At 37.9% G+C, this 13,317-nt stretch overlaps 1 protein-coding gene across 1 annotated transcript in view; it reads right to left on the minus strand.

The window, feature by feature from the left end:
- Positions 1-8,060, minus strand: part of PGGT1B (protein geranylgeranyltransferase type I subunit beta) — a 37,887-nt gene extending 29,827 nt beyond the window's left edge. Inside the window, 1 exon segment of the mRNA XM_026865364.1 lies at positions 7,946-8,060. Within this exon segment, the coding sequence (XP_026721165.1) occupies positions 7,946-8,027 (82 nt within the window). The 5' untranslated portion in view covers positions 8,028-8,060.
- Positions 8,061-13,317: the final 5,257 nt, after the last annotated feature.

Consider the following 13,317-nt stretch of genomic DNA (forward strand, 5'->3'; position numbering starts at 1 on the left):
AAAAAAAAAAAAAAAAAAAAAAAAAAAAAAAAAAAGGACTGCTTCCCTGGAAAAGTGCCCAGAGTTAACAGATTTTTTCCTCTGGCTTCCTCCCTCTTAATACCGATTGTTCCTAAGCAGAATTGTTTTAAGATACTTTGCAACATGTATAAGGACAAACAAACTGTATGCAGTTTTAAGCTAGCACTGATCTAATTCAATACTGTTAGAGTAAAATAGTTAAGTGATGTGAAAAGCAAATTTTTAATTGAATCCATTTCTCTCACCCAAAACACAGGTACCAGAATACTTCTGTTAGTGATTCAGTATAATGTATTTTAAATGTGTCACAGTACCTGAGCATGTAGCATACAGAAGTGTGCACCACACAATTATTTAGAGTTAACTACAGGTTTTCAGGGCTCAAACTTGCTTCAGCCTCTGAAAGTAAAAGCCTAATGAGTGTGGTAGTTAAATAGCACTTGTCTGTTCTTAAATTCTCTCCCCCTTTTTTTTTCAACTCTTCAGCCTTTCATCTAAAAATCCTCATGGAGATTTGGGAAAATTGCCCCATACTAATCGAACAAGAATAGTTATAATGCTGGAAGCCCTAAAAAACTTCACTATGCATTGTGGTCTACCAGTTCTGATGACATTTATCAGCATGTTAGTTTTAAATTTAAAATACACTCTGCACACATGAAACATATAAACTAGAAGCTTTTATTAGTCTAAGTACTTCAACATGGTTAAAGTGTTCAAGTTTCTCTATCAGACAAGTCTTTGGATCTAATACACATGGAGTGAACCACCTGCAATTCTCCACTTCCTTCACCTTTCAATCAAAAGTACTTTTAAATTATTCTACAGGTGTAATGAAGGTCATTTTAGCCTAAACACTGCACTAAACACTGGTATACTACAGTCATACCCACAAAGAGAAAACAGAGCACTAACTGTATCTGTGACAAAAAAATGTTTGACTGTTGTATTTTGTTATAAGCTAAATCTTCTCAGCAGAGGACATTTGCCTGTTAGCTCCTGGAGTGAAAGACTGGCATTTCATGTTGCAACAGGTTCTGGAAAGCACAACAAATATTAAAGACTAATCTAAGGTCCTGAGGGACACTGCCCAAAGAGCATCACAATTTGAAAAATTATGCTGTTAATGAATCAGTAAGAGGAGAACTAGAATTCCTACTTCTTAAATACCACATTTCCTAGGAGACATTGTGGAAAAATCACCATTCACTTGGCCCATTTTTACTAAAAATAAATCTGTGTCTTAAGTGCTTAAGTAAACTACAAAATTCACTTTGAAATGGCAATAATGTGAAAACCCTTTGTCCAGTAAGCAGTTGTTAGCCTACTAGCACACAGCTGTTCTGGCCTACTGCAAATAAAAAAGTGCTACAATTAGGACAGTTCTGCAGTCAAACAGAACTCAGATGCTAGTTGCTAGATGGAAGGATTCATCCCTAGAAATGGCAATATGAAACCCAAGTGCAGTGTGCACTTTGTGCGTCACTTTGACTGGCTTCTGACTTGACAACTGTTATGAGAGAGAGACATTAAAAATAAAGTGCGTGAATGAAATCAGGATCTATTATTCCCTTTTAGTGGTTCACTCTTCCTGTAGTAGTTTAAAATTTTTGTTGTACTACTAAACTGCTACCAACTAAAAACCAGCATTGGTAATTTTAAAATTACCTGTATTACTATCATTGTATCAGCTGTATTACTATCACTGATTAAAAATTTATTTAGATTCTTTATGCCAGTGACTTCTCATCTCCCATCCTAGACTTTACACACCAGCTCTTAGACGAAACAGAACAGTATGGCTCTTCCATGCCCTTGCTACTGCATAATCTTTAAAAGGAATTTTATCCCCTCCTCCAAACAAAAAAAAAATATTGTCATAAATATGCATGCAACAGATGCTTCCTAGACCTTCAGCATTACAAATGAATTGCTAAATTTCTAGTTACAATTCTTGAATTAAAAAATAGACTGCTGAGCTAATGAAGGAAGTATTAAAAGAGGAAGTGAAAACAGCTCATTTTTAACCAGATGACTGTGGTACATTGATGTCATGTCTCCAATTTTTCTTTAGTCTCCTGTGAACATACAAGTTCAAAACTAAATGGGAACCAAAGGGGAATTAGGGAAAACACACTGTCTTTCTTTTACACACATCATGTCACCTTCTCTGAGCTGGTTTTACTATTTTACTGGAAAGTACTTCTACTTCTTATCTTACTTACTAATTTAATAGTGATAATCAAACTATTGCCTATTGTCCTTAACCACAAACAGCCTGTCTGAATCAGAAATAGAAATGGAAATCAAGCATACCTTAATTAAAAGGTCTATGTCCCTTGTAAAAAATTGTGGACGAGGTCAGCTCCAGCGATGTCCGCTGAAGCATCAAGTGTAACTGCAGTTATGAAATAGTACCACCTAGTGTTCACTTTTAGAGTTACGCATATTTAACCACTTTCTGGAAGACCTTAGGACAGCAAAAACTAGTAAATGTCTCATCAATCACTGCGTGACTATTAAAGTTGAAAAAAGCTTTTCACATTTGACAACAGAACTAAAGAAAACTGACCCTTTTCCCAAACCAAAAGACTCCACGCTTAGATCAAGAGCTGAGACTTTCCCAGGAAGAAAACCATGTTTGTTACTTATGTACGTGTAGGCCAGAAAGTCCTTGTAACAGAAAGACTTCTAACAGAGCTTCAAGTCATGGCCACAGACAGCTTATCCTGGGAGCTCTTTTGTTACAGGACATTTTTGTTATTTAGCTTCTATGATTTTTCTTCCATGGGAAGATGGTTAACTTTTACCACTACTTCTTCCCATTACAGTTACCTGTGCACTCCTCTGCTTCCAAGGCTTTTCTTATTTTGCCAAATACAAAAGCAGGCTTATATATATATATAAAATTAAAATTAATATTAATATTTTTTAAAAAATCACAGCTCTAACACAGTCTGACACAGTCAGTACATCCAGATAAAAGTAAGCATAAGCAATTCTTACTGAACAAGGGCTAAAAACCATTATTCAAAGCACTACAATATGTCATAAAATGCAAGTCTCTAAAATGGAAGTCCATTATACTCCAGCTAAATACTTCAAAATGTAGCCATTAAAGAAAGTCATGTTGGAAGAAAATTTGTATTTCTGCTCCAGAAACTCATAATCTGAAAGCTCACATGTAACAATGATCTGAAAAACAGTAAATGACATTTTATCCATTTTTTCAGTACTCAGACACAAGTAAAGAAAAAAGAATCATTATAACAAATCTAAATTCAGACTTTGACAGAAAAAAGTTTTAGATCCCTGATGTAGTGTAATGGTTTTCAGTCTGCTATGCATAGGTCCTGGGGGTTCAGACCCACAAATGAAATATGCCTCAGCTCTCTTTTTTGTGCCATTTCTTAGTACAGCAAAGGTAGTGAAGCATCCAGCTGCCTAAAAGCACTACCTTCTTCCCTCTCCCTTACTGGCCTGGCACTAGCACTCCCAGCCAACACAGTTCACCAACGCAACACAAAGCTAACCTCCTGTTAGATAAATAAATGAACACTTTTCTTCATGCATCTTCATGTTAATAAACAAATGAATAAATCTTCAACAAGCTAAACCAGCTCTCAATCAGGGTCAGACAAGTGCCAGTGTTGCTAGGGGGGGGAGAATGGTGGATGAATATGGACAAGAAGTGTGTGCCTTCACTGTCTGTCTATAATTGGATTGATTACTTAAGTACAGAACTCTGAATTCAATCTCTTTCATAAGTGCTGAATTGGTTTTAAATGTGACCTGCAGGAATCTACTTGGATATAACTTTCTCACATCACTACAAGTTGCACTTTAAGAGAGTTAAAACAAATCTGAAATTCTGTCTATGACCTGATTTATAAGAGGAAAAACAGTAAGGCTCCCACATGACAAGAATCTTAAGAAAAAGCAGCTGAAACAGTCTTTTGTCAACTCTTTTCCAATTTCACTAACATTTTAAAGAGTATGTCTTAGTCTAAATATGTGTCATTTCTGAATGTAAAGCTTGTAAAAAGGCTTGTAAAAAAGCACCACTCTCCTCAAAAGGAAAAAAAAAAAATTCAAGATTTCAACTTTTTTCTAAAACCCGGTGAGATCTTTCTGCAGTGAACACACAAACAAAACAAAAACACATACTAGCCACGCACCTACATGGAGCATTTACAAGAAGTGAAGGAAAAGTTACAATGGCCAAAATCTATGGAATATAAAGCCAAACTATTATGCAAGAATTATAGAAGACAGGGGGCCTTCAAATAAGCGGAAAACAGCCATGAAACAAAGCATTGAGCTAAGGATAGTAGGTTTCTGTGTGAGGGTCAGCTCATGTGTGTGACATGGCATTCCCTCCTAACTAGAATTGGTACTGAGGCAGTTTCCAAAACACTTGATCTGAAATTATGGTACCAAAAGGACATTATTAATTTGAATCAAGAGTTACAATAAACCCACAGACGAATACAGTCTATCCTGACAGACCTTAATCTTTAACTTCCTTTAGTGCGTTTCAATTAGGCTCACAGAGTATATATTTGCTTTCTTACTTTGCACTGATAAGCTCTAGTTTCACATCAAAATTTAAAAGGCCACAAACCTCTGAAGTTTTCATTGGCCATCAGACATATCACATACCAGTAAATACAAACATGTTGCCTAAAATTATCACAGTATATTATGAGACTCTACCTAAAAGTATTCTAGAACACCAATTCTGAATTTTCTACCAGGTTTTGTAAAGCCCCGCTGCAGTGGGTTGACCGTGAACAGCAGCTGAGCACCCACACAGCCCTGTCCTGTGGGAGGGTGAGAAAACAAGAGAGAAGGGGAGAAGACTCACAGATTGAGACAGAGTTTGATAGGTAAAGCAAAAGCCAGAGGAACAAGCAAAGTAAAGGAGGAATTCATTCACTATTTTCCATCAGCCAGCAAGTGTTTAGCCACTTCCCAGTAAACAGGGACTCAGCACACCTAACAGTTACCCAGGAAGACAAACACCACAACCACAAACATCATGTCCTTTCTCCTCATTTCCCTGAACTTCTACTGATGAATATGATGTCACATGATACGGAGCGTCCCTTGGGTCAGTTTGAGTCAGAAGTCCTAGCTGTATCTGCTGTGGGTGAAAGGACACTGGAGGGGGAAGAAAGAGACAGCCTTCATGCTGTGCAGGCATTGCTCAACAACAGCTACAACACTGGCATGTTACCAACCTTATTTTAGTCATAAACCCAAAACAGAGCAACATACAGGCTACTACGGAAAAAAATCTTTCCCCACCAGTACACCTACTGTAATAGCTATTGATAAAAATAAACAGATATTAAGTCTCCCATTGATCAGAAAAATGACCGTAAGGTAGCAGTAGTTCTCAAATTGATTTCAATTTGTCATCTTAAAAAAGTGCTTTAAATAAAAATCAAATGAAGTGCTATGGAGACGTGGAAGCTTCAGAGGGACAAACATGAACATCAGAGAAATTTATTTTTCTGATGAGAATTACAAGAATTCTATTTTTGCTCATTTTAGGAATTCAACCAGTAATGTGGTCAAAAACAAACCCCAAGATTCTGTAAAAATATATTCCAATTTAAAATTTAAGTTTTAATAGGTTGTCAGTCCATAGCCAAAATTAATGAAGACTTCTATCAAATGTATTTACTTAAGGCAAGATTCCTGAAATACATCATTCCAGAAACTACATCATAAAACTGTGTTATAATTTAAATGTTTAAAAATCAATTTTCCACTGAGAGATTTATCAGCATGCAGGTAACAAAAGCTGCAATATAATGTTTCTTTAAAAGCAGAGTAAGGTTGGGGTTTTTTACCTGCAAGATTTTGATGCATCAAGCTGGCAACTCTTCTCTTTAGCTAGAGGTGCATGAGCATTTTGAAAGCAAAAACTTCACTACTGCAGCCTACTAGAATTTAGCTGCTTCCTCAAACAGGCAAAAAGAGAGAGTAAAGTTGCACACACCCAGGATTAAAAATATAAAGTCAATACATTTTATTGAAGGCATGTATTACAAAAGGGTATACATTCCCCTCTGCATATTTAGTCATCCAGTATCTCAACCTGCTGCTATTGGCATCACTTAACGTTTTGCATCATCTGTTGTCTGTTAGATAAAGTAAAAATGGAATAAAATACTCAAGTTTTAGGGATCAAGTGACCAGATATAGTAGTGTTATTACCAAAAGCATAAAAATCTAAGAAGAACAGATGTGATATAAAAATACAGGTTTGGAGGGAAGTTTGTTCTTCTGGTGAAAAGGAGATTTACTGCTTAAAAGCACAGAATGTGCTGCCAAAGGTGCCCTCCCCAAAACTACTCTCCTGTAGTTTTATGATGAGTTGATAGTTAGAAAAACAAGGAGAACATCTCAGCTGTGCCCTGGACTGTTAGTCTCCACATTTGCATGCTGAAATTTATGTTGCCCTCCCTAGGAGGCTCTTGACAATGGGACTATTCCAAACATTGTCTAGGTAAAACCCCTGAAGAGAAATACTACATACTATCAAAGACAAACAAAACAAAACCAAAAAAAACAATGCCTATTCTAGCCTCTCTTCTTGCAATCTTTACTGTTCTTTCAGAATGCACTCCTGAAGACTGAGATAAAGATCAGAAAGTGAGGAACTCCTAGAAACAATGCATTTACACCCTGGAAATTTTTTTTAATGCTAAGAGACAGGAACCTTTTCATGATTAAAAACATTGTGGGACTAATTATGTGACCCCACCCCCTAATTTTCTATTATCAATCCTGGAATACAACACAAGAGAAAACAAATCTATTAGAACTAATGCCTGAGGTATATCTGATGGTTTGTTAGCCTCCAGAATAAGAATCAAACATCAGCAATCTTGACTTCTATATGCTTATTTCATAAAAATGCTTTTATTTCGTAAAACTGCTTTTAGGGGAAAGACCTAATTTTTAACATATAATTAGACTAGATCTTATAAGGAAACACACCATTTTCTTTCTACAACCATCCAACATACAAAGTACATGTTTGTGATTTTAGAGATGGGCACCTGGAATTACCTTTTCTCTAGCAATCAGCCTGGAGCTATCCTCACATCAGCACTTAACATGCCAGCACCTCCTATCATAAAGCAGGAGTAACTTGCCCACATCTCTCTCCCTTCCACCCCCTTTATTGCTATTGGTCATCCACCTGTGCTGCCACAGAAAAAAATCCCAATACCAACCAGCCCACAGAAACATCACCTCTCCTGTGAAGTCACCTGGAAAGGGGCACTTCCTGGGTGTGCCCTCTCTGGCTTGGATCTGCCATGCACCTTCCAATCTGAGGACATTACTCAGAAGCAGCATTACTCCTTCTAAAAACCCTAGGCAAATTTAACCTTCACAGATCTAAGGAACAGATTTTTTCATTTTATTGCAGGAACTGTGTTTATCCTTTCAGCTTCTTAACCTTAGACCATCCATTTCCCAAAAGCAGTTCCAAATAGCCACACCCATGCTCAGAGCTCCTGGCATAGCTACAATTAGTGGAAGTCAATATAATCACTATTAGACACGTAATACTTACATAACATACTCGTTTCTTTTAGAATCAGGTGAAACACTCCTCTGAGATGCTTAAAGGTGCAACTTCATCATACAATTTTATACTGTCTTCAAATTAATTTCATAGCTTCACCTTGTATACATGAGAAACGTAAACTTCTAGCTTTATTACTTTTAGAGGGATCTATTTCTAGGATTTGTTCAACATCACTGTCTGAAATTATCAGGACAGCACTTCAGGAAGGTCAACCTTGTATTGTATAAAATCCAAGAGCCATTCACTATTCCCCAGGTGAAAAGCAAAAGTAAAGATGTTAATATCAATAAAAAAAACTAAAAACTCACTCACTGTCTTCTGTGGGAAGGACCTGCAGGGAATAAATCCATTCTATTATATCATCTTTGTTCACCACATCTAAGGAATCCAACATATCCAGACCAGAGAGTGCGAAAAATGCAATTGTCAACCTAAAAGAAAAAGATAAGACTTACACTTCCCACCATAAATATCATGGGGAAATTAACAAACGGTTGCAAAAACAGAAATATCTATGAATTCTCAGTCTTTGACAGTGATGCAACACATAGAGCCTAGCTCGGCAAGCATGAAATTTATCTACTGGACAAAATTATGTTCTTTGTACTGTAAACATTCCTCTTGTCTCAACAAGGTTTTTCATATCAGCCACCCCTCCCTTTTATAGAGTAGTAATATGCCAATTCAGACATTAACCTAAGGGCCTGCTTCCTGAAAAAAACACTACAAAGTAAACTAGGTTATTAACATATGGAGCACTAGTTCTTACATGAACAATCCCCTAAATATGCAGTAAGGGCAAGGTGGCCCTGAACTACAGTAAGCTGCCTCTCATTGTGTCCCAAACCCAATTTCAGATGCCTAGAAGTTAGGTGTGAAAAAGCAAGGCTTCCTTTGTAATCAATCAATGTATAAATAGGCACACAGGGCGAATTACCATCTAGAGGTACTTATTTCTTGTCCTCTGGTATAAAGGTGTCTAGATGACTAATTTATTTAAACATCTGATATTAAGCATGTCAAATCCAAGCATCTAATACAAGAGCGGAGTAGCTAGCATGCTGAATGTCTTGCTTGCTCACAGCTCATTTCCTTCCATAAGCATGTGCTACCATACCTGTTAACTAACACCTTTGAGGGTTTTGTTTGTACCTCAAACCATCACAGTCACCTAGCTTATAGCATGATCCCTGAAACATCTGTATTACTTGCTCCAACAGAGCACCAAAGCAACAGCACTGGGTTAGAATGAAGGAAAATGTTCACGTAATTTTACCTTGGAAGTTCTGACTCAGATTAAAATTATCTGGATGCATATTTTGCCACCCACACTTGCATCTGCTGATTCTTCTTCTAGAAATTCTTGCTCTCCTTTAACTACATAAGATGGATTGTGAAACAGCTGCTACACAGGCAGAAACCACAGTTTAGCATGCTAAGGAAAACTGAAAGTTAATGCCATCTTTCCCTAGGAGACTAAGTTATAATTTGCAATTACCTCACAAACTTGTAAACTGGCCATCAAGAGTAGGCACCTCTGAAGATGAGGCAACAGATATGGACAGAAACCTCTACAGCCACATCATTTCTGTATGTGGTTCTGCATCAGAATCACAAGCAGTAAGATCAAAGAAAAAAATGGTGATGTGAGTCAGCCCAAAACACAACTCCAAAAGAATTCTTCTAATTAAAATACAGCAGCCAAATGACAATGCACCATATGCTCATTTCAGTACAATGACACAACCTCAAGGGGTTGACCAGCTGCTACAGTCATCATGTGGCCATTCACAAGCAGAAGTCAACAACTTCTACTTCAAAACTCTTATCATCAAGGATTACATAGCACAAGGGTGGCCACAACCCAGTTGAATAATGGTGACTTGTTAAACTGAAGCTACTTGATTTTACACTAACTTTTACTTTAATTCTTAGCTTTTGCATGTTCTTACATACAAAAGGTTTTAATCTATAATCTCCTTGGAACATTAGCATTCCCTCTTCAAAAAAAAAAAAAATCCCTCCCTGCAACTCTAAAGGCCTTGCAAAAAAAAAAAAAAATTCAAATCAAACACAGAATAGCATACAGCTCCATTACTGCAAGTATCATGGCAGAAAGAAGGTGTAAACTTACTCTGTAACCAACAGATTCTAAAATATGTCTTTGTAGTATTATAAATATTTTGAGTATAGAAAGCCAAAAAATGTATGTTGCACACAAAGGTATTTCTGCATAGAACAAGAGTAACTCTTGAGTCATCTGATTACTGAAAAAATTCTTTCAATGCGCAAAATCAACACTTCCAGGCTTATATCAACTTTTGCCATTGATCAGATCCGTGCAACCCAAAATCCAACCTTTACTGAAACTACTTAAAGACATTTCCATACTATGTTATCCAGCTAAGCTACTTCCAACCAGACACAAACATGCCAACTTCAGCACTAGAAACTGCTGCAAACTAGGTCCAAAACCACAAGGCTGTACACACAAGACAGACAATAAATCTCATCTAGACTTAAAAACACATGTATCAGAAAAATGAATGTAAAAAGTCCTTTTACATATAGTTAGCTTTCATTTTATTTATTTAGAGTTGATTCTCCATGTTAACAGTACCAGCATAACTAAGGAACAGCCAATACAGTGTGTTGGAACTCATATATGGCCAAGAACATCTGGCACCACTGGACAGAAACAAGTCCTGATATAGCTACTGAAATACAGCATCCTTGCTCCATATGCTATCCTGCCTCACAAAAAATTAAGACACATAGTCCAAGACTAACAAATACAACTCTCTTAGCAGCACATTACCATGAAGCATAAAAACTTTATATACATTGATTTCCACAGAGGACAGCGCTTTGTAAGACAACCCCCAAATCTGTCATGTATTAATTTAGGAAGTCAAGAATCAAAGCTTGACAGCTGAAATTTACTAACTGACCTACTGAAAGCTTACAACAGGTATCATTCATTTTACAGTTCTGCTTCAAGAAAAGCAGTAAAGATATTTCTGATGAGATTCAGGGCTCTGCATCTTCAGACATGGACAAAGATCACAGTTTCTCAACAGAATTCAGGAAGCATTTAAAGTGACTCATTTAAGAAACTGAGTAAGCATGCTACAACATGCACCATGAAGTACCACAATCTGAAGGACTTCAGAAACTGGAGGGTTTTCTTCTGCAAAACCTCACAATAGTGACAATCAGTCTCCATGAAACACTATCAGACTACTTAAATACTGTTGCTGATGCTACATACAATAACTACAGACAAAAACAATCATGGAGGCTTTGAGCCAGTAAGACGAGTAAAGCAAGTGAAGTCAAATTTCTTTATCATTGTACCTACTCCTTTATTGTTTGACAAACTACAGAAAAGACCAGCACTGTGTGGAACATTTCATCCTCTAACACCCTGCCTGGTGACAGTAAATGCAGTTGTTTCTGCTGCAGTGCAGTGAACCAAAATCAAGTCACTGAAAAATTTTTTTTGTTTTGTTACAAGTCTGTCTTTAATTTGGTTCAGCTTCCCCGTCTAATTCACTAGGGAACCACAAAAAAAGCAGGGAACACGGGAAGAACATTTCCTGTTGCAGCAGTACCAGCTCAGGAGGCTTGATGAACTCAGTGACCTTGAACTTGTAAAAAGAGGTAAACACAGTACCCTCAAGATTAAACTGGGGATGATGCACTTATGGTTCAATCCCCGACTTAGAATTTGTTAACAGACATGTGTGCATATCTGCCAAACACTGATCTAAAAACCAGTGTAAGAGAACTGAAAAACCTCTGGCTCAGTAAAAACTTCAGGACTTAAAAAAATGCATTAATTTAGATAACCGTGATTTTTATTCTAATTGAAGGCTTAGACTGTGCTCATTAGCCAGAAATTAAGGCATCCTGACATAGTTTCAAATTAACAGTTCCGATTTTCAGATAACAGTATTTTTTCAGTGCTGCACAGCCATTATATACAATACACTGAGCAGTGGTTATTTAATGTATTGTGGCTACCATGACCACATGTTAAATCTAAGCTCAGACAGCTCATTAATTTCTCAAGAGTTTTCAAAACAATTAGCATTATTGGCATTATTCAGTAAGATTGGGGAAGACCCCATGTAAACTAAAGCCTCTGTTTCAGCTCAGAGGCAATCTCCAACTGCTTGGCAATGTAAATCACAGAACAGAAATGTCTAAGTTGTCAAGGATCTGGAGATCCCTGGTCCCATTTTCTGCAAAACTCAAGGCCTTAAATAAGACAACCCAGGACCCTGACAAGCCAAGTCTTCAAAGGAGACTCCACCACTTGACTGAGCAATCTATTCATGGTTAACTGCTCCAACAGCGAAGAAACATCTTCCTACAACCAATTTTCCCTCAAGAAACTCATTCCCAGAGCTCTGTCACCACCGTCCCTCATGAAGGGTACACCTCCATCTTTCCCTGTAACTAGTTTCTCAGTAATGGGAGACTGAACAGATCCTCCCTCCTCTATGCTAAACAAACCCCATTTCTTTAGCCTTTCTCCATATGTCAGTGTGGCTAAGGTTAGCTCTTTGTGTTTGTAATTCTAACACATCTGCATGTTATTTTAACTTTAATGCCTAGAAAGAGTTAAGAGTAGAGCATGAGTAAACTTTCTCTGCTGTCACTTAAAGTAACTGACAAAGCACACTGATACATCAGCTAGCTCTTAATGACTTATCTACATCTCTGAACTCAAAATTTCTAGCTTTTGTTTTGAATATATAATTATGTGTTACTTCACACAGTTCAGTGCTATCCATACTAGTCCTTATGTGTTCTTGCCAAGTGTTTGTACTCTCAACTGAAATAATGCTTGATTTAGCAGGATGACTAGATCAAAGCCATCAAACATTCTTTATATCATGACTTGCAAAGTGAAAAGCATATGATTTAATTGGTTAAGATATCAAACCCTCTACATGTCTCTAAGTTTTTATCAAGTGCACGCAGCTTGATAATGAAATTATTGATCCTCTTGTGTCTCAGATGTAACTACATTGTGTGAAGACTTTAAGAACCCGAAATAAATGCGTTATGAAGTCATTACAGGGACAAGGGTGCCTCCAATTCAAAGTGAGGAACACATTTCACTGGTATCTTAACTCTTACAGTAGCTAATGAAGATTTCAAATATTTGTTACATAAACAAGAGTCTTCTGCATGCTGACTTCGACTTACAAGGGCGTTAATTCATTTATTTTAAAATCGGCTTCCATGGTGGATTAGAAGAGTGAAGCTCAGGTCTAAAAATAGATTAAGGGGATCAACAATTCTTCACTCGTGGATATCGGGGACTTTACGCGAGCATAGGCTAAACCCCTACCCACTTGTGGTTTTGGGGAGCCGTCTGCTAGCAGGCAGATTTAGAGGGAGCGCTGTCTTCTCGACCGCCACGGAGCCCGGCTGTTCAGGAGGCCGGCACGGCGCTGCACCCTATCCGCTGCCGCGGGAGGCCAGGCTGGGCGGGCAGCTCCCCAGGAGGGTCTTCGCGTCAACGCTGCTGCCCGCCCGCTGGAAAGGGCAGAGCCGCCGCCCCCCCGAGAGAAGCGAGGGGCACCGGGCGAAAAGCAACGGGGTCAGTCCCGCCTTCCCACTGCGCAGCCCGAGGGTGGCGGGGGCGCGCCCAGATCCCGGCCTCCAGC

This window comes from Athene cunicularia (genome assembly GCF_003259725.1).
Source record: "Athene cunicularia isolate RWA chromosome Z unlocalized genomic scaffold, athCun1 chrZ_part1, whole genome shotgun sequence".
NCBI classification, from domain to species: Eukaryota; Metazoa; Chordata; class Aves; order Strigiformes; family Strigidae; genus Athene; species Athene cunicularia.